Source organism: Caretta caretta, chromosome 10 (genome assembly GCF_965140235.1).
Source record: "Caretta caretta isolate rCarCar2 chromosome 10, rCarCar1.hap1, whole genome shotgun sequence".
NCBI lineage: Eukaryota > Metazoa > Chordata > Testudines > Cheloniidae > Caretta > Caretta caretta.
The window spans coordinates 45,073,364-45,098,344 of NC_134215.1; the positions used below are offsets into that span (position 1 = coordinate 45,073,364).

Below are 24,981 nucleotides of genomic sequence, written 5' to 3' on the forward strand. Positions count from 1 at the left end.
ATACTTTCCCTCATCTTTCTTTTGCTCCTAATGTATTCACAGAACCTCTTATTGCCTTTTATGGAACTTGCTAAGTATAATTAATTTTGTGTCTTAGCTGTGCCTTTCTGATATTGTCCCTACATGCTTGTGCTGTTCTTTTGTAGTCAGTCATCCTTAGAAATTTGCCCATGATTCCACCTTTTTTAGGATTCCTTTTTTATTTTCAGATTAAAGAGCTCCTGATGGAGCCATACTGGCCTCTTACTATTCTTCCTATTTTTCCTTTGCATTTGGATTAGATTTTCTTCCCACGGAACTGTATCTACTAATTAAAAAAAAAAAAAAAGCAGCAGCAGAGATAAAGTCTATTGTCATTCTGCTACCCTCACTGCTTCCTTTCCTTAGGATATAAAATCTTTGTTTCATGATCACTTTCACCCAGACTGCCTTCAACCTTCACATTTGCGCCAATCCCTCCATTAGTCAGGATCAAGTATAAAATGGGTGACCCTTTCGTTACGTCCTCCATTTTCTGAAACAAAAATCTGTCCCTAATACTTTCCAAGAATTTACTGGATGTTTTGCCTTTCACTGTATTATTTTCCAATAGGTGTCTGGGTAGTTAAAGTCCCTCATTATTACCAGGTCTTGTGTTTTGGATATTTCTGTTATTTGTTTTGGCAGTGCCTCATCCACCTCTTCCTGCTAAAGTGATCTATAGTAGACCCCCTACCATGACATCGCTGATTTGGTTTGTTTTTTTCCATTTTTATCTTCACCTCGAGATTGTCAACTGGTCTGCCTTCCACCTCTTTCTGAACCTCAGAAAAAAAAAGTACATATTCTTGATTTATAATGCAACACCTCCTCCCTTTTCCCCCTGCTTGTCCATTGTCTATGTATTTCCATTCTAAAGGCTCTTACTCAGTTGCTTGAACTATACAACTTTCATTTTTTGCTGAAGCATCCCAAGTCTGGTCTGAGGGTAAGATTTTTTGTAAGTTTAAGCAAAAGTAGAAAAAAGTTTTGAGAATTATAAAAATAATTCTAGCAACTTAAAATATTTTTTCAGCTCTAATGCCTAGATGTTGGGGGTGGTAACATTTAAATTTGACAGGGAGATGCCCTTTTGGAGCAGTGGTGCTTTTCAATATCTAAGTGAAAGTCAGTTTTGAATTGCCTGACTTCTAGTTGGATTACTACAAGCATGTTCAGTAAATTGCTAAACAACATTTTAAAAGAAAGGTGCAGTAGTGAATGTGGAATTTTGGAACATACTAAGACGTTTGATGATCCCTTTCTCATATTGATATTGAGACAGTACTCTGCAGGAACCCTTGCCTTAACAACTTTACATCTTGTGCAGGATAGATTATTCTAGTGCTAACAAACAGAAAAAAGATTACATGATCTGAAATTTTTTTTTAAATGAAAACCCATGAAATTCCAATGAGAGATTCCTTAGGGAGAAACTAAAGAAGCTCAATCTATTTAGTTCCTACAATAGAAGGCTATTAGGTAACTTGATCACAGTCTTCAAATAATTACACATGGGCCAGATTTCTGCTAGTTGAGGGATCTTTAATCTAGCAGATAAAGGCATAACAAGATCCAATGGCTAGAAACCGGACAAATTCAGACTAGAAAAAGGTGAAAACAATTTAGTGAGAGTAATTAGCTATTGGAACAAATTACACCAGGGATGTGGGGGGTTTTCTATCACATGAAAGTCTTCAAATTAAGATTGGTGCCTTTCTACAAAAAATAATATGCTTTAGCTCAGCCAGAAGTTATGGAGTTGATGCTGGAATTATTAGGTGAAGCTTTATAGCCTGTGTTATGCAGGAAGTCAGATTACACAATAATGGTCCCTTCTGGTCTTAAAATCTAAATTATGTCTTAGTGTCTTTAATTACATGATCAAATTTTTGAATACTGCAGAACATTTGCTACATTCGGTGCACTGTTGAATGGTGTTCAGAGAAAGAGGGAAGAGTCCTGCAGACCAGTTCCTCACTCTGCATTTACATAGTTGTACTTACAAGTCAATTTGTGCCAGAGTAAATCCAAAAAAATCAACGGTGAGCAGAATTAAGAGTTTGGTGCACAAGGTGAACAGAATATTGCAAATAAGGCACTCACTGATGAAAATAAAATTTACTGAAAATATATGCATTCTGAAGATGCTTATTTAATATACACTATAGACTAGCATACATCTACAAATATATGGGAAAATACATAGACATACTAAATGACTTGCATGAACAGGATGACGGTTCTCTACATTATCCTATATAGTTCTCTGGGGTATCGTTTCTGACAAAGATTCTGCTTCTCAAACAGCAAGTTGAGATGTTTTTCCTCATTCAATATCATCATACAAAGAAAATCAGAAAGGGTCCAAAACAGTAATGGATAAGGACTTCAAATATTTCATTACAGAAAAAGTGGTATACAGACTGAAAATAAAACTTTAAAAACAGTGGAATCCTTAGATATACTAGTATAAAATACAGAGTATCCCTCACTCAATCTACTGTTTTTTTGTTTATGAAAAAAGTATAATTATTGTGGGTTTGTGTAGGTTGGGAAGAGGTAGGGTTTGAGAGCGCAACAAAGGGGTGAAAGGAAAGAGATGGAAGTATAGAAGGGGGGATAAGTATGGGGCAGCGAAAGAGGAGAAGGCTAGGATCCATTGTGGCCAGAAGATGTGGAAGAGTGGCAGAAGGGTCACACTGAGCAGAAGGACAAAAGGATGTGTTCAGTTTATGTAAAAAGAAATGAAAACAGAATAATCTTGACTCAATTTTGCTGATGTCAGAAGGCTGCTGAGCCACTTCACTGGATGAAGCTGCAGGGCTGAAGGGTGATGAGACTACCCAGTGGACTTGGTGTCCCAGGAGAACAGATTTGTTCTTAGGAAAGTAAAGAAAGTAGGCCCAACCCTTTCCTCTGGTCCCTGGCTGCTGTGACATATGTTATATAGCTGGTCAGACACACAAGGCCTCATGGGATTTTGCTGTACTAAAGACAGACAAGGTTCTGACAGACTGAGAAATCCAGACAAAACAGGGATAGTCTCAACATTCTCCCCAGTTGTCTGCAGGAACAATTTCAAACTTGACAGGGTGGGGGTAGGAAGTAATAGCACTTGGTGGTCACAATATTTTATCTGTCCAGGTAGAATATGGCTCACAGAATGAGTGGCAGCACAGTAAAACTCCACGTTTAAGCTAAATGAAGCTATTTTACTTAACAATGTAAGAATGTTGATACTCAACTCCCAGGAACCAAGTCTTTGTCAAGGCCCAATTTCTTTGAGTAAGTCAGATGTCAAGCAGATTAGTATAAAAATAGGCCGCTATTGAACAGAAATAAACTTGTTTTCACTGCACATGCATCAAGCAGAAACAGTCTGGCACTAGGTATATGTTTAAACATTATCTCAATGCATTAAAGTGAAGCCTGTAAATGGCTGGCAATACATCTTACTGTTCAAGTTACATAAGTTAAGGTCAAAATGTTGAATAAGGGTTTAAGAATTAGAGACTGGGAAGAAGCCCAGGGTATTCTTGAACGTCTAACAGTTCCATTAGCTATTTTGCTGTAAGAAAATTTTGAGATTGTTCCAATGGAGCAGAGTTTGCACCAATAGAAAGTCAACATTTGCTAACACATACTTTTGTTGTTTTTGAGTTTAAGTACAGGATTAAAATATAGTTGACATGGGTTGGATCACAGAAACCCCTTGGGAGGTGCCAAGACTACTACTGCTCCTGCCCTGTCAGCTGAGGACTTCAGTGCCCTGCCTGGTTTGAGCCAGACCTGCTAGCCTGCTGCAAACCCAGACCCTGGTCTGAACCACTTCCCCTAACAGCTACAGGCTTAACTGAAAGCAGCTTACAGAAGTGTTCCTGTCTTTAACACTCAGATGCCCAACTCCTAATGGGGTCCAAACCCTAAATAAATCTGTTTTACCTCAAACTCATAAATTGTTCACCCTCTATAACACTGACAGAGAGTTATGCACAGCTGTTTGTGCCCCCCCCCCCCCAAGTATTAATACATACTCTGGGTTAATTAATAAGTAAAAAGTTATTTTATTAAATACAGAAAGTAGGATTCAAGTGGTTCCAAGTAGTAACAGACAGAACAAAGTGAATTACCAAGCAACATAAAAGATGCAAGTTTTTTTCTAATCAAACTGAATATAGATAAAAACCTCACCAGTTCCAGTAAGCTTCCTTTTACAGACTAATCTTCTAGTCTGGGTCCAGCAATCACTCACACCCCCTGTAGTTACTGTCCTTTGTTCCAGTTTCTTTCAGCTATCTTTGGGGGTGGACAGGCTCCCTCTTTAGCCAGCTGAAGACAAAATGGAGGGGTCTCCCAGGGGTTTAAATAGACTCTCTCTTGTGGGTGGAGACCCCCTCCTCTCTCCTATGCAAAGTCCAGCTACAAAATGGAGTTTTGGAGTCAACTGGGCAAGTCACATGCCCACGCATGACTGAGTTTCTTACCAGCCGAGCCACATTCCTGGGAAAGCCCAGATGTGGACTGGCATCTCCAGGTTCATTGTTGGCTTAAGGCCTTCTTGACTGGGCACTTACTGAGAATAGTCTTTTCTCAGGAAGCTGACCAACTGCTAAAACCTACTCAGAATCAAACAAGTATGCAGCCAATATTCATAACTTTGAATACAAAAATGATACATCCATACAAATAGGATTAATAGATTCAGTAGATCATAACCTTTACAGAGATATGTTACATGGCATATGTAGCATAAAAGACGTTCTAGTTATGTCATATTCATTCATAAGTATATTTCCATAAAGTCTTATGGGGGCACCGTCACAATAGTATCTTAGACAATGCTGTTAAAAAATGTTCTGAAATGGCAGCCAGTATATCCTCTCTTTAGATGAGTAGCAACAATAGGAATATGGTAAGTTTGCTGTCAGTATTCTAACCCTATCATGGTAAATTTAGTGAACATGTAGCATCCACAGATTGAGAACTTCAGAAAACCTTTAACTCTTCAGCACGAGCTTCTTAACCAGAGGCAAGAGAATACCAAACATCCAAAATATTGCAACAGATGCTTTTTAGTCCTTTTGTTTCTTCTTTAGGGGAAATGTTATCTTCCCATTTGGTCTCAAAATGTGAATATTGCACATGAGGCAGTGTGGTCTGGTGATTAAGTCAAGAGACCTAGTTACTATTCTACACACTGCCACTGTTACTGGCTATATAACCCTTGGCAAGCACTGCTTCTCCCTTAGTTCCCTCAAGCTGTTGAGTGGTATATCATTCTCACTTTTGAAATACCCTTTGAGATCTTCAGATGAAAGGTGCTAGAAGTGCAAAAGTATTTATCATCTGTTCCAACACCCTGGATGGCCATGGGCTTCTGAGCAAGAACACGAGTACTCAATGGGGGAGAATGAAGAGGAGTGATTAATAAAATCAGGGGTACACACAAATGGAGGGGCTGTGTCCCCAATTCCTACTTTGGGGGCCAACTCAGGTTTGGGTAACCCAGAGTCAGGATACAGTACTTTCATTCCACAGGTCTCCTAGTTACAGCTTTTCAGGCACACATGCCCCAAAGTCAGAATTTAGTCCAATTTGTTATACAAACTTTTCAATGTGACCCTATAGATAAGCAACTTTAGGTTATTACAGAGTTCAAGCTACTATTTAAACTGCAAGGAGGTAAGTGGGGGGCAAGTAAAGCTTTTGGTATAAATCTCAGTCCTTTTTCATTGCCTAGGGAGGCTGTGGAACCTCCATCATTGAAGGTTTTTAAGAGTAGGTTAGACACACACCTGTCTGGTATGGTCTGGATAATACCTAGTCCCGCCTTGAGTGCAGGGGACTGGACTAGATGACCTCTCGAGGTTCCTCCAGTCCTACAATTCTAAGATTTCTAGGGAGTGGGGGTTCCATTGATAGATTCATATTTCCTTTTTTAGTAGCTGTGGAGAAGGAATTATGTACCCAAATGGAAATATCTTAATGGAATATGATAGATCACCTGACATTCAGCATAGAAATATTTCCATTTTTTAAAGTACTCTGAAACATCCTTCTCTGCAGCTCATTCTGCTGGGATAGATGGACAATCAATTTATTCCTCTCACTCACATCTTCCTTACTCAGTGCTGTTCAGATGCTCTATATTGAGAGAATCTGAAAATACAGCTTTTCTTAACCTTCACTTGGAGCTCTGTTCCCTTTCCATTCTTTGTGGAACCCAATAGCAATGTAGAACTGTTTCCTAAGTACTGTCTCCTCAAAACTAAACTCAGTTTGGCAGGAATTTTATTGTGAACATCTAATCATTTTGGAAAGTCTTTAGTTAACTCACGTGATTAACTCAAAAAAAATCAAACACGATTAAAAAAATTAATCTTGATTAATCACAGTTTTAATCGCACTGCTAAACAATAGAATACCAATTGAAATGTATTAAATATTTTTGGATGTTTTTCTATATTTTCAAATATATTGATTTCAATTGCAACAGAAAGGGTACAGTGCTCACTATATATTATTTTTTTATTCCAAATATTTGCACTGTAAACACGATAAGCAAAATAAATAGTATTTCAATTCACCTCATACAAGTACTGTAGAGTGATCTCTATCGTGAAAGTGCAATTTGCAAATGTAGATTTTTTTTGTTACATAACTGCACTCAAAAACAAAACAATGTAAAACTTTAGAGCCTACAAGTCCACTCAGTCCTAATTCTTGTTCAGCCAATCGCTAAGACAAATAAGTTTGTTACATTTACGGGAGATAATGCTGCCTTCTTATTTACAATGTCACCTGAAAGTGAGAACAGGCTTTTGCATGGCACTTTTGTAGCTGACACTGCGAGGTATTTACGTGCCAGATATGCTAAACATTCATATGCCCTTTCATGCTTCAACCACCATTCCAGAGGACATGCTTCCATGCTCATGACGCTTGTTAAAAAAAAATCATGTGTTAATTAAATTTGTGAATGAACTGATTGGGGGAGAATTGTATGTCTCCTGCTCTGTGTTACTTGCATTCTGCCATATATTTCATGTTAGAGCAGTCTCAGATGATGACCCAGCACATGTTGTACGTTTCAAGAACACTTTCACAACAGATTTAACAAAACGCAAAGAAAATACCAATGTGAGATTTCTAAAGATCGCTACAACACTCGACCCAAGGTTTAAGAATCTGAAGCACCTTCCAAAATCTGAGAGGAACGAGGTGTGGAGCATGCTTAAAAGAGCAATACTCCGATACAGAAACCACAGTACCCGAACCACCACCACAAAAAAAAAAAAAAAAATCAACCTTCTCCTGGTGGCATCTGACTCAGATGATGAAAACTAACATGCGTCGGTCCACACTGCTTTGGACCATTGTCAAGCAGAGCCTGTCATCAGCATGGACGCATGTCCTCTGGAATGGCGGTTGAAGCGTGAAGGGACATATGAATCTTTAGCGCGTCTGGCATGTAAATATCTTGCATAGCTACAACAATGCCATGTGAATGCCAGGTCTCACTTTCAGGTGACATTGACAACAAGAAGCGGGCAGCATTATCTCCCATAAATGTAAACAAACTTGTTTGTCTGAGCAATTGGTTGAACAAGAAGTGGACTCAGTGGACTTGTAGGCACTAAAGTTTCACATTGTTTTATTTTTGAGCGCAGTTATTTTTGTACATAATTCTATATTTAGAAGTTCAACTTTCATGACAAAGATTGCACTACAATACTTGTATTAGGTGAATTGAAAAATACTATTTCTTTTATTTTTACAGTGCAAATATTTATAATAAATATAAAGTGAGCACTGTAGACTTTGTATTGTGCTATAATTGAAATCAATATATTTGAAAATGTAGAAAACATTAAAAAATCTTTAAATAAATGGCATTCTATTATTGTTTAACAGCGCGATTAATCACAATTACTTTTAATCGCTTGACAGCCCTACTTTATATTCACGATGTTCTTGACTATGCTCTCTTAGAGCTCAGTTACGCGTTCTGCCCATAGCAGTTGCTTTACTCCAGAGATGTCTTGTGATTTGTCCAGGTGATTAACTTCTAGATCTAACCAACTTACCCACAGCAGTGAATTTAGTACATATCTATCTCTATCTACCTTACTTCAACCAGACTGGGCATTTTCTGTTTCATTGTTTTCCAATAGCTTATGTAGCAGCTGATATTGAAATCATCCTGTGAATGGGAAGGGAGGCCCTGCAAGATCCAGTTCCTAGTGTGGAGTCCCACACTCCATAGATCTGCACTTGTGTTCTGAAAGCTGTCCCTTTCCCCAGAGAGCCCCAGCTGGTTGGTGGGAAAAGGGGAGAGAAGATGGCCTCTCTCCAGTCTTCCTTCCCCACTCTCCTTAGCTAGAGAGCAGAAATGATACCCTGGCCTCACTTCCTGCTCTCCTCATATACTGTAGAAGGAACCACATGGTCTGCTAGAGAGCACATGCAGCAATGGCTGCTGCTGCAGGGATACACCAGGTTGAGAGTCGAGCTCTGGGCTGGGGAACAAGCCCAGGGAGGTGAGAGGCTCACAATATACTAGTTCAGACTGAATTCTCCAGGGACCAATGGACAAAGAAAGGGTTTTTGGTTAACTAGCTCGAGTTAAAACTGACTCAGGGCCTTCTTTCTGATCCAGCAAATGGACAGGACCTGTAGTCCAAGAGAGCCCCAATCCTTAGGGAAGGCCAGAAGGTTTTTGGCCCCTGAAGACTCATAAGACAGTACAGAGCTAGTTCTGAGCAAAAGTTGTTGTGAACTGGTGACCACAGGAAAACCCCTTTGTGTGTTTGAAGGACTAGTCACTAGCCAGAACTCTTGTTGGAGTTAGTGGGTGATCTCTGGTTTTTGTTTTTAATATGTTTTCTCTATCACACATTTGATACAAGAATAAAGGTGCTTGCTTAGAAAAAACTGTGTAGTAACTTGTAACGGTTGGCAACTACACTGTTATTAGCCTCTGAAGACAAAGCAAAATACAGATACTGACCACTTAGGCAGTCTGCCTCACTGGAGGATAGCACAGTATAATCAGCGAACTGTGCAACCTTGAAATACCTCAGACAGGAAATGCATGTCTCCACCCAAGAGAGGGGGACAGCTGAGGAGCATGGAGCTTAGAGTGGGTGCCCTTGCTAGACCGTGGAGGGGGTAATACAAGTACAGTTGATCTGAACTGTGACACTGCTTACCTGAGTACCAGAAGTTTGGGATTCTGTTGGGCCAGCTGGAAGGAGCCGCCCTGAATGAAGGGAGCTGCCCTGAATGAAGGGAAGACTTGGCCAGCAGACCAAAAGGACACAGCAGCAAAGATTTTTCAGCAGCTGTGACGAAGGGGTGATACAGTTTTAGTGTCACACACAATAACCAGCTTCAAACTGACCTTTCAGTGTATTGAACTGATGGATCCCAATTTAGCATTGAGAGGCAGCTGGCAGGACAACTAATAGAGAGTGCTTATGACTCTGTTACCCAGACATTAACTTCAGAGGCTTCAAGAAAAAGGTTATATATGAGTGATTAGGATTGACAGTGCATGGGGAAACCAGAGCTGGATTTGGACCACTTTCATCAGCCACAAGAGACATGCTGGGGCCTAATTGGGGGCTGACTGGAACACCCTATATGGTGTAGACTTCTACATCAATACCGTCACCCTGGAACCTCTTGGTGCCAACTGGCACAGGGGATGCACAAGGTTTTACAAGGATCGCCTGGGTCACATATGCACACTTAAATTCACCAAAGGATGCCATGTAAGTTCTCTATCAAGAAACAGTAGCCCAATGGGCGTTGCAATCATTTCAAAATGTAAGTACAGATATTGTTGAAGGAGATATGTATCTATTCTGGAAATTACTTTCTCACCGCTTTGGAGTTAAGGCAGGAAACCAAGAGATAACAGGTCTTCAACAGGTTCCTTTCAAGCAGGAAGTATCAGACACTAATCGCTCTGTCTGGTCATTGTGTGTCTCACACAGAGCCAGATGCTGATTAAAAGACTGCAAAAATCAAGGAGAGGGAGGCCACAGGAAGAAAACAATCAGCAGAGGGTGTCCTGTTTATGAAAAGAACAAAGGACTATCCTGATCTAAGGACACCAAAGACACCCTGGAAGATTTCACTTAGGAAACAAGCAGACAGTATGGCTTGTCTCATGAAAAAAGGATCACAGCCTGCCTGGCTGAAAAAACACTGGCAAGCCATATTTCATTAGACATAAGAATATCTTAATAAAGTTTATGGTCTAGAATGCATGATATTTTATTTCATATGTAAGCACTTGCTTCCAATACTTCTAGTTGCTATTACTCAAATATTTGTGGTTGGTTAAATAAACTTTCACGTGTTTTCACTATAAACTTACTTAAGTGTTGTGTGTTAAGTGGAGGGGTGATCTGACTGTAACTGGTAAACTGGGGTGTACTGCTCCTTTGGGAGTAAAAAATCTGAATACTGTGAATGTCCAGTAGAACAGGGCCTGGACACACTCAGATGTTGGAGTATGCCTATTGCCAACCTGAAGACAAAGCAGGGTGTGCAAGGCCTAGAGGAGAATGCTTGTGTTGCCCAGCGAGACAAGGAGTTGACCCATGGCAGATAGAAACAAGACTTCCTCATGCTAATGGGAGGTGGTAGCAAGGTACTTTACAACCCTGGGTGCTTCTGAGAAGTGTCACAATTACCCTGCCAGTACAGAAACAGAAGGGCTGGCCAATTATGTGACCAAAGCCTCACAGCAAGAAGGAAGTCCAGTGGTCAGGTGTGGCACCTGGCATTGGCCACTGTCGGCAGACAGGATACTGGGCTGGATGGACCTTTGGTCTGACCCAGTATGGCCATTCTTATGTTCTTAAAGGGCCAGGAATGGCCAACCCATTGCTGGTAGAGTGGAGAAGTTGCCACACTAAGAAGAGGAATGCAATGATCTTAAAATGGAGCCCGCAGGGCACAGAACCAAGCCTCAGACTAACCATCTGGTCCTGTACCTGACTAGAACTGGTTTAAGTTCATGGCAGAAGTGTCCAGGTGCTCCCATAACCTTCAAAAGGAGTGTGGATGGATGCAGTACTGAACACTAGCTCCCAGGTGACAACCCTCCAGCAAGTAAGATTGTTTTACCTCAATACTGTACGTAGCTGGGAACAGCCTCAGCATCCTTTACGTAGGATACATGCTCACAAGCATTCATTCAGGCTCACACTACTGAGCTATAGGGAGAGACCATTTAAAAGGCTTTTTTCCCTCTTTCAGATATAGTCATGTTGATGCAGTTTTTTGACAGGCCACTCCTTCTAAGATCAACGTTGAAGGAAAAGTAAATATGGTTAGTTTGCATAGAGGTTATTAAACACAAATTAGTCCAACTGCCTCTGGCAGCCACACCTCTCACACTCTGCCCTTTATAAAGACAGAAGGAAAAGTAGCTCCTTTTGTAGGAGGCTATGTGAACTAGCCAGTTGAGTACAGACTAGAAACAAGGACTTTCATATGACTATCTACACTGAGGTAAAATGGCAGAAAGAAAAACAAAAAGGTTGTAGGCCACTAGATAGGGTGACCAGACAGCAACTGTGAAAAAATGGGATGGGAGTTGGGAGTAATAGGTGCCTATATACAAAAAAATCCCCAAAAATGGGACATCTGGTCACCTTACCACTAAAGGTTTCACTCAACAAAGACAAAAAAAGCTGAAGAAAAAAAGATACTTACCAGCTTGCAAGCAGAGAGCTGCAGCAAGCAGAAGTAAACTGCACGACGGCCACTTCAGGGCCGCACCTATTTGGCAAATTTAAAGGGGCAGTCCTAGAAAGGCATACTGGGAAAACATTACTGTAAGAGGGACAAGGGAAACAGTAGGGAGCTAGCAGTGACCAAAGGAAGTGCTCCAAGAAAAGGGTTAATTACTTACTGGTAACTGTTTTTCAAGAAGAAAAGGAGTACTTGTGGCACCTTAGAGACTAACCAATTTATTTGAGCATGAGCTTTCGTGAGCTACAGCTCAGTGGGGTGGGAGGGGGTATTGTTTCATGGTCTCTGTGTGTATATAATGTCTACTGCAGTTTCCACAGTATGCATCCGATGAAGTGAGCTGTAGCTCACGAAAGCTCATGCTCAAATAAATTGGTTAGTCTCTAAGGTGCCACAAGTACTCCTTTTCTTTTTTCAAAGACAGACTAACACGGCTGTTACTCTGAAACCTGTTTTTCAAGAATTACTTCTGTGCACTCATACTTGCGACAATGCCTCTGGTGCTGAGCTGCAGAACTCTCTTGGAAAGCAATGTGAGTTGGGGGTATTACACTGAAGTACCACCTCTGCTCTAGCTGAGGAGGGGAAGCCCCTCTTGTTCAAAAGACAACTCTGCTAAGTGACCTAAAATCTGTAGATTTACACCAATTGTTTTGAAATTTGCTATACCTCACGGGAGTAAAGGGTAGGGAAGTGATCCAAATGTGGTGTCATTTGAAGGCTAGTCTACACTAGAAGTGCTACAGCACTGCAGCTGCTGTAGCACATCTGGTGAAGATGCCAACGGGATAGAGCTCTCCCATCAGCATGACAACTCCACCTCCACAAGAGGTGGTATCTATTTCAGTGGGAGAAGCTCTCTCCCCAACATAGCATTGTCCACACGGGTACTTAGGTCAATGTAACTTACATCGCTCAGGGGTGTGCATTATAAGAAATCTATAAAATTTAGGCTAAATACTGGGAAACAAATCCTAACAGAAATAGGCACAGACTTAGTGGGCTAGAACACCCACGGAAAAAAAACAGTGGGTGCTTAGTACCCACCGGCAGCCAACTCCCTCCCTCCCTCCCCGTCAGCGCCTCCCGCCCACCGACGGACCCGGGGATCAATTCCTCCCCGCTCCCTCCCAGCGCCTCCCGTCTGCCACGATCAGCTGTTCTGTGGTGTGCAGGAGGCGCTGGGGGGAGGGGGGAAGTTATCCAGGAAGAGGTGGGGCAGGGTGGGGGATTGAGGAAGGGGTGGAGTGGTGGCGGTCCTGAGCCAGAGTGGGGGTTGAGCACCCCCGAAGAAAGGAGGAAGCTGGCACTTGTTCTGACAGATAAATTGGGATATGAAATAGTATACCAAAGGAAGAGTTGGAAGCCTCATTACTTGAGACATTTAAAAACTAGACTGGACAAAATGATCTTCTGTAGAGAACAATCCTGCATCAGCAGAAAGATGGCTCAGATGTTTTAAGGGGGCTCTTCTACCTCGAATTTCTACGAATATAGGAATTTAAACTACTTCATACACAGCAATAGTAAAAAACATTAAAAAAGACCAACCCAGCCACAACAGTCATTTTAAACAGCTGCATTTTGAGGCCCTCTTCAGGAAAAGTATGTAAAAACTTTAATTTTGGTTTGTGTCTGCTGCTGCATCATAAATTAGTTCTTCCTTGAGGCTGCAGCAGCAGCCAAAAGTTACAATGGATAACCCCTGCCTCAATCCCTTCAATGAAAAGGGATGCAAAGCAGTTGACAGAGCTGCCACTTTGAAGCAACAGCATCTCTGTTCTTTCATGCACACCTTCTTCCAGCTGCTGGTGCTCTGACCTTCCTGGAAATTTTATCTAGGTAGCCTAGAGATAAAATATTTAGCTGCACAGAGGTAGGAATTTTGAAATAACCATTCTTTTGCACAACAACACTGTTAGGACAAGAGTAATTTCTGCCGCCCATTACTGCTTTCAGTAGCGTCTGATCGGATTGTTGAACCTCCGTCAAAACGAATACAGCAGTACAAACTTTTTGCCTTCTGGCAGAAATTAAGAGTGTGGCTACTTTGCCTGCACATTTTAAATGACCACATATTGTGCTTGTCCAGTTTATGTAGTCAAAAAACTCCAGAATATGCTTCTATTTAAAAAAAAAACTAAGAAGATAATTCTTTGCCATCTGATTTGTATGCTGGAAATTTAATTCTGTGGAATAGGGATAGAGAATCCCCAAGGGAAATAAGTGTGTTTTCACAATTCCTCAGTAATAGGGCTGAAGCTATAAGTCTGGTTTATCAACAAAACAAAGATCTAGAAAGCATTCACTCTGCCTCTATATTGGATTTCTCACAACATTTCTAGTAATTTGGAAGCAGAGAAATAAGTTTTTTAAGAGTTGGTCCTCCTTTTAATGTGTTGTGTTCTATTTAATGGTCTTTTTAACCTCTAGATGCGCTCCAATATTAGAAGTGCCTTATTAAAAAGCTGATGGGACATGAAACTTCAATATTTGCCCTGTTCCTAACACATACACCTGAATTCCAATTCCACAGCTGGCCCCAACCACAAATGCTACATATAAAAAAGGAAAACAAATTTAGGCCTTATCTAGGCTATTCCTATACCAGCAAATCCTTTCAGTGGGAAGAGAGCTTACACCTGTAACAGAGTTCTTATACCAGTTCCATGAAGTACATAAACTTCACCAGCAAAAGCAATTTTTTGCTGGTATAACTGTCTACACAAGGGCTTTTGCTGGCATAGCTAAGTCAGTTTGGGATATCATTTTTTTCCACCTTCTAACTGCATAGCTATGCCAGCAAAACTTAAGTGTAGACTAAGCTTTAATATGGAAAACATCCAATTTATTTATTGTTGTACATGCCCTGTGACTGAAGTGTGTACCCACCTCTTGGACACACATCACTTACCTTGGTAAGCCTTCCATCTACAAGTCTACTTTTTTAAACTTACAAAAGCAAACTCTTCTGCTTATTGAAAGTTGTCAGAGTGAATGGCCCTTGAAAGAAAGGGAGCAGGGTCCAGTGCATTGGGTCTGATTACCTGTTTCCCAGCTGGGTTTAAGGGAAGGCACGTGAGCCTTATATGGGGGAGACAGACAGTGGTGGGTTGGTGGCAGATGTCTGCCAATGCTTCAGGGAGTAAGAAGGCTCCTGTAGGGCTCTAAGATAACAGGTAGAAGATACCAGCACAGAAGGGCTGTGGAGAAGGCTGACCAATAGGGAACAGCTGCTGGGAGAGCAGAAGACAGACCCTCAGGCAGAAAGGGCTATGCCCAGCTTGGAACCGGAACAGAAGAGTGTTTGAACTCTGAAGGGAAGACAGACCATTAAAAAGAACAGGCTGTGCCCAGATTGTGACTGGGGTGAAAAATGAAATCTTAAAGACTTTAAGGGAAGAGGGGCTGGGCACAGCCGAAACTGGAATGAAGACTTTATAAAAGTTTTCTTTAGAAGACTTGGTACAGGACTTAATAAATTGGACCCTAGGAGGGGAAATGTTTTGAATATCTATATTGTGTGGACTTTTTAAGAAAGCCTGAGTTAAGGGGAAATTTGAGGCAGACCTCAGAAGAGCCAGAGTTGTCCAGCAGAGGCCACCACAGGTCAGATGAGTCATTCACTAGAAGCTAAAGGCAGTTTGCACTTCAATCAATGAAGTAATCCAAGCAGTGATTAATTGTTTAAAATTTAATATAAAACCCTAAGTCAATGAACTATCATCAAAATTAGTCCTGAATATTTCTTGTACATCAGAATATATTTAGAAGTGGTGTATTCTTGCGAACAGATTCTGTATTCCTACCCTAGTTCTCAGCACAGCACAGAGGCCTCAAGATAGGGCTTGTCTACAGAGCAAGCTACTGCATAGCAAACCAGGATGTGAACCTACAGCACATCAGTTTGCCATGAAGTAATATCCCACGTGGGAATGTTACAGAACACTGAAAGTCCTGGAGTGTGCCTTGACATACTACAGTTCTTTGTACATAGGTATGTACAAAGTAAATTGGTTCTAGATTGTTTTTAGATCAGTGAAGGTCCCCATGTATTACAAACACAATCACCGTCTATGGATTTATGACCCTCATCTGCAGTTATCAAATTCACCAAGCATAGCGATTATCAGCGGTTGGATAGCCCAGATTACACAAGAGGAGGGTGTGGGTCACTTTATAAGGTTTTAATGTCATAGGATTTATTTATCATGCTGCTAAATTACTATTCCAGTAAAATCTCTTCTAAAAGATTGCTACTGGTAGGCCTGATTCATTTGCCCCATATAAAGTTTTCAAATGACAGTCATGTGCCACAAACATCAGTTATTATTACAGCAATATTTGCTTGAAAACCAGGCATAAGCATTCTGTATGAGACGAGAGGAAAAACTCACTTACCTGCACTGCCGAGCTGTTTATAAAACCTGTACTCTAAATGAAGCTGAGGGGCACGGGATTTTATTGGTTCCTGCAAACCAGAGAGTGAGAAAATGATGGTCAAATTTAAATAAAATTGGTTCTATGGACATTTTTAAATTTTACGCCAACCCATTGCCACCCAGACAGTTAAACTACAGCATGTAACTGTCAAACACAAGAACCGACTACTAGTGGTCATCTAAATGAATGGATAAAAAACCCAGAAGCTGCTATGAGAACATTATATCACTTACTATGAAGAACTTCTCTAATTTCAGACAACTCACCTTTTTTAAAAAAAGGAGTACTTGTGGCACCTTAGAGACTAACCAATTTATTTGAGCATAAGCTTTCTTATTTAAATTATTTTTATTTAAAACTTATTTTTTATTTAAATCAGACTTGTTTGATAAAATGCTTTTTGAGGGAAAAACCTATCTAAAGATAGATTATAGCTCAAAGGTACCTCATCATGGAATGGAGATTATAAATCCTAATTTATTGTATGAGACAATATACTCATGTGATGTTTAAGAAAAGTTTTGTAAATGAGTTTCAATACTTCATGGATTACGGACCCAATCTTATTGGGTTCCAGAGGCTTCTGTATAGATTATTTAGGTTAATCTTTCTATCAACTCAATGGGACTCAGTGCTCAGTCTAGAAGATACCATCAGAGATGCTTAGTTTTGTAGTTCTCAAACTGTGGATTTGTGTCTCCAGAGATAATGTGCTTGTTAACAGCAAAAATGTTGATAGGTAGGTAGAGAGATAGGTAGATAGGTAGATGTGAGAAATAACAGACCTCAACCCTATTGTCCCTTTGCAAATTTGTGTACACAGAGTCAATCCCTTACCTCTCTCTAAAAGTGCAAAGTTTCAAAATAGAAGATTGCTGGGGGCAGATTAGATCTGAAAAAGGAGAAAAAGTCTGGAGATAAATGTAAGAAGGGAGGGGCAGGCAGTGGAAACAAACGTGAAACTGTTTGAGCAGCATATTCCAGAAGTCTTGAGGTCTTTCTGAGTGTAGCCTTCATTGATTTGAGATCTACCATACCATTTTCTCGCTAGAAGGGAAAACCTATAATGGCAGCAGGCCGTAAGAGACCCCCAGTTTGGGAATATTTTAATGAAGTTCCTCTACCCGTGGGTAAGATAGGCATGGGTGCAAAATTTAAACAGTTCAAAAAAGAAATGCAAGGCCTGGTTTTCCGAATGAAACATCATCATGAGAAGTGTTCCTTCTCAGGAGGAAGCTGCTGTTGAAGATGAAGGGAACATGTGTGAACATGCAGGATCTACCTTCAGGTTGGTAAATTTTGTTTTCATTTCATCCTTCTTTCTTAAGGACTGCCTGTCTTCCTTCTGGACTATTCTTGAATTCTCATGTTTACAAAAAATATACTTGTTACTCTATGGTACTATCATTTTAGATGCAGTTGTGATAAAAAATAAATAGCTGAAATTGGCAGATCTTCCTTTTACAATTTCACCTTTAAAGTAGTACTGAGTGTCAGTGAATGCAATGACTAATACTAAATGAGCAGTATGGTAATAATTAAATAATTGCATTGACTTATTTTGTTTAGGAGAATCCATCCTCAACATACAGGATTCTGAAGACTATCCACCTTCAAGATCACCCTCATTTTCTACCGTTTCAGAGTTATCTGGCAATTATAGTGTTTCGGTCACAACACGTATGTCACATAGCTACAGTATATGACCTGCAACAAAAAGAAAAAAAAATCTCCATCATCCAGAAACAACCATAGATAAGTTTGTGATAAGAACCAGCAGATTACAAAAAGAAGTAATTGACGAAAATATTGCCCAGCTTGTTTATGCAACAAACTCTCCTTTCCGTATAACTGAGAACCCACACTTCATTAACATGGTTCAGTCATTAAGACCAGGACACAGTCCACCGAACAGAGCTGATATAGCACGCAAATTGCTGGATAAAATGTATGAAAGAGAAATTGAGCAGAGTGCAAAAGGTCTAGAGGATAAAATTGTTAACCTGAGTCTTGATAGGTGGAGCAATGTCCACAATGATCCTGTTGTATGTGCCACAGACAATGCTGTAAATGTATCCAAGATGAGACAAAATTATTTAGGAGAGAGTGAAGAGAGTTCCAAGCTAATAATATACGCTTGGGGTCTCATTTGATGTGCCTCCTAGTCAAAAGCTTCAGTGTTCCAGAAATAAAGGCTCATGTTGTTGAAATTTCAAAGTACTTCCGTAACAACCACTTTGCAGCAGCTGCTTTGAAAAAAGTGGGAGGAACCAAGCTAACTCTCCCACAAGACGTGTGATGGAACTCAGTAGTGGACTGTTTTAGGCACTATATCAAGAACTGGCCTAATCAGATGACAGTTTGTGAACAAAATTGTGAAAAAATAGATAGCACCGTCACAGCCAAAGTTCTCAACATTCTCAACATTGGGCTTAAGAGAAATGTTGAACACATGCTGAATACCCTGAAGCCTATTTCTGTTGCCTTGAACAAAATGCAGGGAAATAGCTGTTTTATTGCTAATGCTGTTGAAATTTGGAAGGAACTGAGTGAGATCTTAAAAATAGACATATGCAATGACAGAGTTAAATTACAAGCATTAAAAAAACGAATGGGACAAGCACTATCTACAGCTCATTTTCTTGCAAATATTCTCAATACTCGGTACCAGGGTCAAATCTTAACTGCTGAAGAAGAGGAGTTGGCTATCACATGGACATCCAACAATCATCCCTCCATAAAGCCAACTATAATAAACTTCAGATCTAAGGGTGAACCATTCAAGAAATATATGTTTGCTGATGACGTTTTAAAGAAAGTCACACCAGTGAACTGGTGGAAATCACTTAAGCACCTGGATTCAGAGACTGTTGAAGTGATCATCTCACTTTTAACAGCAGTAGTTTCTTCTGCAGGTGTAGAAAGAATATTTTCTTCCTTTGGACTAATTCATTCCAAATTGAGAAATTGTTTGGGACCTGAAAAAGCAGGAAGGTTTGTTTTTCTTTTCCAGATTATGAAGAAACAGGAAAATGAAGGTGAAGATGACTGAGTTAGCTGCACAAGCCAATAATTTAAGTTTCTCAGGTTGACCTGGCTGATGTAGTAGATTTAATTTGTTTTTTTTTAAAATATTTCATTTAACTATTTTGATTTAAAAAAAACCTTAATGTTTAACTAAATTCAAAAATTCATATGCTTGTTTCATAGAATATCAGGCTTGGAAGGGACCTCAGGAAGTCATCTAGTCCAGTCCCCTGCTCAAAGCAGGACCAATCCCCAACTAAATCATCCCAGCCAGGGCTTTGTCAAGCCTGACCTTAAAAACCTCTAAGGAAGGAGATTCCACCACCTCCCTAGGTAACACATTCCAGGCTTCACCACCCACCAAGTGAAAATTTTTTTCCTCATATCCCCTAAACCTCCCCCTCTGCACCTTGAGACCATAACTCCTTGTTCTGTCATCTGCTACCACTGAGAACAGTCTAGATCCATCCTCTTTGGAACCCTCTTTCAGGTAGTTGAAAGCAGCTATCAAATCCCCCCTCATTCTTCTTTTGTGCAGACTAAATAATTCTAGTTCCCTCATCCTCTCCTCATAAGTAATGTGTTCCAGCCCCCTAATCATTTTTGTTGCCCTTCACTGGACTCTTTCCAATTTTCCACATCCTTCTTGTAGCGTGGGGCCCAAAACTGGACAGAGTACTCCAGGTGAGGCCTCACCAATGCCGAATAGAGGGGAACGATCATGTCCCTCGATCTGCTGGCAATGCCTCTACTTATACAGCCCAAAATGCCGTTAGCCTTCTTGGCAACAAGGGCACACTGTTGACTCATATCCAGCTTCTCGTCCACTGTAACCTCTAGGTCCTTTTCTGCAGAACTGCAGCCTAGCCGCTTGGTCCCTAGTCTGAAGCAGTGCATGGGATTCTTCCGTCCTAAGTGCAGGACTCTGCATTTGCCCTTGTTGAACCTCATCAGATTTCTTTTGGCCCAATCCTCTAATTTGTCAAGGTTCCTCTGTATCCTATCCCTACCTTCCAGCATATCTACCACTCCTCCCAGTTTAGTGTCATCTGCACACTTGTTGAGGGTGAAATCCACGCCATCCTCCAGATCATTTATGAAGATATTGAACAAAACTGCCCCAGGACCAACCCTTGGGGTACTCCGCTTGATACCAGCTGCCAACTAGACATGGAGCCATTGACCACTACCCATTGAGCCTGATGATCTAGCCAGCTTTCTATCCACCTTATAGTCCATTCATCCAGCCCATACTACTTTAACTTGCTGGCAAGAATACTGTGGGAGACCATATCAAAAGCTTTGCTAAAGTCAAGGAATAACACGTCCACCGCTTTCCCCTCATCCACAGAGCCAGTTATCTCGTCATAGAAGGCAATTAGGTTAGTCAGGCATGACTTGCCCTTGGTGAATCCATGCTGACTGTTCCTGATCACTTTGCTCTCCTCAAAGTGCTTCAGAATTGATTCCTTGAGGACCTGCTCCATGATTTTTCCTGGGACTGAGGTCAGGTTGACTGGCCTGTAGTTCCCTGGATCCTCCTCCTTCCCTTTTTTAAAGAGGGGCTCTATATTAACCTTTTTCCAGGCATCCGAGACCTCCCTGATCGCCATAAGTTTTCGAAGATAATGGCCAATGGCTCTGCAATCACATCCGCCAACTCCTTTAGCACCCTCGGATGCAGCGCATCCGGCCCCATGGACTTGTGCTCATGCAGCTTTTCTAAATAGTCCCAAACCACTCCTTTCTTCACAAAGGGCTGGATACTGTGCTGTCCACTGCAGTAGTCTGGGAGCTGACCTTGTCTGTGAAGACGGAGGCAAAAAAAGCATGTGGAAAAAGTTACTAGGTTGCCTAGGTTGCCTACTAGGTTACTAGGTTGCCTCCCTCATTCAGTAAGGGGCTCACTCTTTCCTTTTGTTGAAATTGAAGAAAAAAATCCAGAATACATAATGTAGTTGTTTTAGTTAAATGAAACAATTTAAATGTCTGTCTGATGATGTTCGCCTCCTAAAATACAGCATGGCAAGAAAGTCCTCCAAATATTAATAAGTAACCTGTTGAATTGGAGATAGTTCACCTCCCAGTGACCTCAAACATCTGCTTCATTTACCAAAGGTAATTGAAGCAACCAATCATTCATTTTCTGATATAGCTATAAAACTAATCTGAAGTTTTCAAAATAAATCACTTTAAAAATGTATAGTGTGTACCTTCTAAAATGGAAACCTACATCTATCTCTGAGTTGTGAAGAATATGTATTAAGGTTACAACAACCAACAAGAATGCACTTATGTAGAAATCCATGATTAAATCAAGTCTTCCTGACTAGTGATTTAAATTAAATCCACCCTACATCTGAAAACCAATGACTGAATACGGTTCAGCTATTAGTGCGTTAACCTATTGCTCATACCCAGTGTTGACACTGCAGTAATAATGAAAGCGGAGAGGGATCCTATGGCCATGGTAGGATTGTTAATAGGGTAAGGGCCTCCAAGAAAGAAGATTAATACAGAACACAAAGAATCCCAGCAGGTATGGGGGAGATGGAAAGAGGTGACATTTCCTACATATGGAAAAAAAGCTAGCATTTCCTACTCTCAACTTTTTCAACAGGTTCATAACCTGACAAGGAATCCAATAAGACAAAGATCTACCTAGTCTGCTTCTGAAATTCAGTTTTAAAAGTATGGGAAAGTTAAATCAACCTAGACCTTAGCAGAAGTTTGCCTGTAAAGAAACCAGTTGCTATCTATAAGTGACTTTAATGTTGATTAAAAGATGTTAAACTGCAGCCCCAGTGAGTTAAGACTTCTAGGCCTCCACAGAAGGTACTGAGTGCAGGCAATAGCTGTACAGGTTTACCCCACACTGATGCAATATGCTGAGCTCTGACTGGAAGGGCAGACCTGAGCAGATAATTCAGTTTCTAGTCTCATTTTCAAACCATGTCCTGTCCTGCAAGGTTTCTAGGCCCCAATGTCCACAGATTTCCATTGAGTAAGAACTACAGGTTAAGGCCTCCTCTTCAATTAGTAGAAAGATCTTGATTGGAACTTGAACTGCCTACAAGCTGTTCAAACCCCAGCCAAGCCTCTTTGTTCCCTGGCAGAAAAGACCTGCCTTGGGCTGAAATCTCTATTGCTCAAATATCCAGAGATTAATCCATGATTAAATGTCTAGAAAGAGACAGCTGGACTATCATCATCAAAGCTATTCAGCCCATGCATGGAACAGAAATAGGCTACTGCTTTGCTACATAAACCCCTCATTTTCAAGTTGGAATCCGGTTGTGTGACAGAACTGGATGAGAAATCTATTCATCCAGTAGACCCACTAACCAGACTACCTCCTTTAAGTGGTGGAAGTAAATTCTGTGGCAAAAAGTGTTTATGCAGGGAGGAATGGGGACGGATGGTTTCAACTGGCAGAAAAGATGCAAGAAGAAAAAACTCTGAAGATGCACGACAATATCTACAAAGATTCTTAGTTTTGTCAATCCAACACCCACAAAGGTAACTCTCCACAGATTAGATCAGGGAATGCTGGCTTTTATTTATCAAAGATAATACCATGATTCCTAAACTTGCCTCCCATTTAGATTTAACAGGAATTCTAAGATTCCTTTACAGGGGGCTCTGGAGGGATAAAAAAAATACAGGCAGAACTGCAGCACTGACTCTCGGATTCCAGAGAGAATCCCAAGAACAGTCAGAGCAGTAGGAGATTTTGCACAGAATGCTCTCCTTTGACTTGACCCCAATGATGCACACAAAAAGAAAAGACTGTTCCCCTAAAGCAAATTTCTTCAGAAGAATATGCTGATCACACAGCTATTTTATTTCCCTGTCAACCTTCAAGTTATTTTCAAGGACAGAAAATTCTCTTAGGACTTTAGCTCAGCTGAGTCATTGCCAAAGAAAATTTTAAAAAGAAAGCCTTGTAGAAGCCTCTGCTAGTGAGTGAGACAGAACTACGTGTAATAATTTTTAGTCTAAGAGTCCTTTGTATATTACTGGCTTCTTTCCATGAAGGGAATTATTTATACCATTGCTAAACAATCTTCATAAAACCTGCTTAGTGTAGAAAACAAAAGTACAGAACAGCTGGATTTCTGTTTTTGTTAAAGCTTCAGGAGCCTATTTCATGTACACTCTTTAAATGAATGAGTTTACAAATTGGATCTTTATTGTACAGTATGATCTGAGGAGCCCACAAGACCTAATTCTGGTTCTGACAGACTCCGCAGGTAGACTGGGAACACCACCCACACCAGCTTTTTAAAAGCATCAGGTGCACTTAATTTCTATGTGCAGTGAACAGAGTGTGTTGGCTGCATGTGCAAGCTAGAAACACATTTGCACACTTCAAAAATTTCAGAAAGTAGGTGCCAAACTTTTCTGTCTGATTCCACATCTGTGAAAATGGAAAGAAATGTTAATGTTTGTAAAGTGTTTTGAAGATTCTTGACATCCTGATTTTGATTATGGGCTCTTCCTTCTCTTCCCATCTCAACACTATTTTCCTGGCTTTTCACCTTGACAGTTCACAATCCACCAGATCCAACCGTAACATGGTTCCTCTCTAATTAATGAATTAGACACTCAGCTCTGCACCAGCTCCCCAGTCATCAACTTAAGCATTCTCTTAACCATGTCTTCACTAAGCACTGCTGTCCACTCTTGGCCCCATTTCTCCCTATTTTGTGCCAGTATCATTTGTGCCAATATTTCAATTGTACAGCTATCTGAACAAGTTAGTGACTAAGCAGTTATGCACTCAGAGCTACTACACAAATACAAGAAATCTGGTCTCTATTTCTGAGTTCCCTCCCTTTTCCCCTGATAACCATCTATTCAATTACATGTATTTCAGGCTCTCACATCCATCAGTTTTGTGAATTGTAACTGGTCTTTCCAATAATACACAGCATTAAAGCGGGGTGGGCAAACTTTTTGGTCTGAAGGCCACGTTAGGGAATACAAATTGTATGGAGGGCCATGAATGCTCTCAAAATTGGGGTTGGGGTGCGGAAGGGGGTGCACGCTCTGGGGTGGGGCTAGGGATGAGGAGTTTGGGTGTAGGAGGGTGCTCTGGGCTGGGACTGAGGGGTTCGGAGAGCGGGAGGGGGAATCAGGGCTGGGTCAGGGGGTTGGGACGTGGGGAGAGGCTCAGGGATGCAGGCTCTGAGCAGCGCTTACCTCAAGCGGCTCCCGGAAGCAGTGGCATGTCCCTTCTCCGGCTCCTTCGTGGAGGCGCAGCCAGGCGGCTCTGCATGCTGCCCCATCCGCAGGCACCGCCCCTGCAGCTCCCATTGGAGCATGTAGGAGCCGGAGCAGGGCCATGCCGCAGCTTCCGGGAGCCGCGTGGTGGGCCCAGGACCCTGTACCCCAGCTGGAGCCCTGGAGTGGGGCCAAGCCGCATGGTTCGGCCCCCGACCTGGTGCCCCAGCCAGTCCCTGACCCGGTGCCCCAGCCAGGCCCCGACCCCTCGCCCCAACTGGAGCAGGGCCGAACTGCGTGGTGCGGCTCACGGGCTGGCTTAAAACAGCCTGTGGGCCACAGTTTGCCTACCCCTGCATTAAAGCCATAGAAGGGCCGCTTCAATCAACAGAAGAATTGAAATTCTTTGGCTGCTTGCGAGAAGCATTTTTTCTTCAGTCAGTTTGCCATGGTTTTGTCAAAAAGTTCTGAGTAATTTTCTGCTCAGTGTTT

General features: G+C 41.2%; 1 protein-coding gene across 9 annotated transcripts in view; it reads right to left on the bottom strand.

The window, feature by feature from the left end:
- Positions 1–24,981, bottom strand: part of CSNK1G1 (casein kinase 1 gamma 1) — a 267,816-nt gene that overhangs the window by 121,041 nt on the left and 121,794 nt on the right. For 8 of the 9 annotated variants that reach the window (XR_007358830.2, XR_012670195.1, XM_048866988.2 and 5 more), the window contains one exon: positions 16,195–16,264. The exons of the other annotated variant lie outside the window; for it this stretch is intronic. Coding sequence is in view for 6 of the 8 variants with exons in the window: in XM_048866988.2 (XP_048722945.1) it covers positions 16,195–16,264 (70 nt within the window). In the remaining 2 variants the exon portion in view is untranslated. The remainder of the gene's footprint in view (positions 1–16,194; positions 16,265–24,981) is intronic. 9 annotated transcript variants of the gene reach the window in all.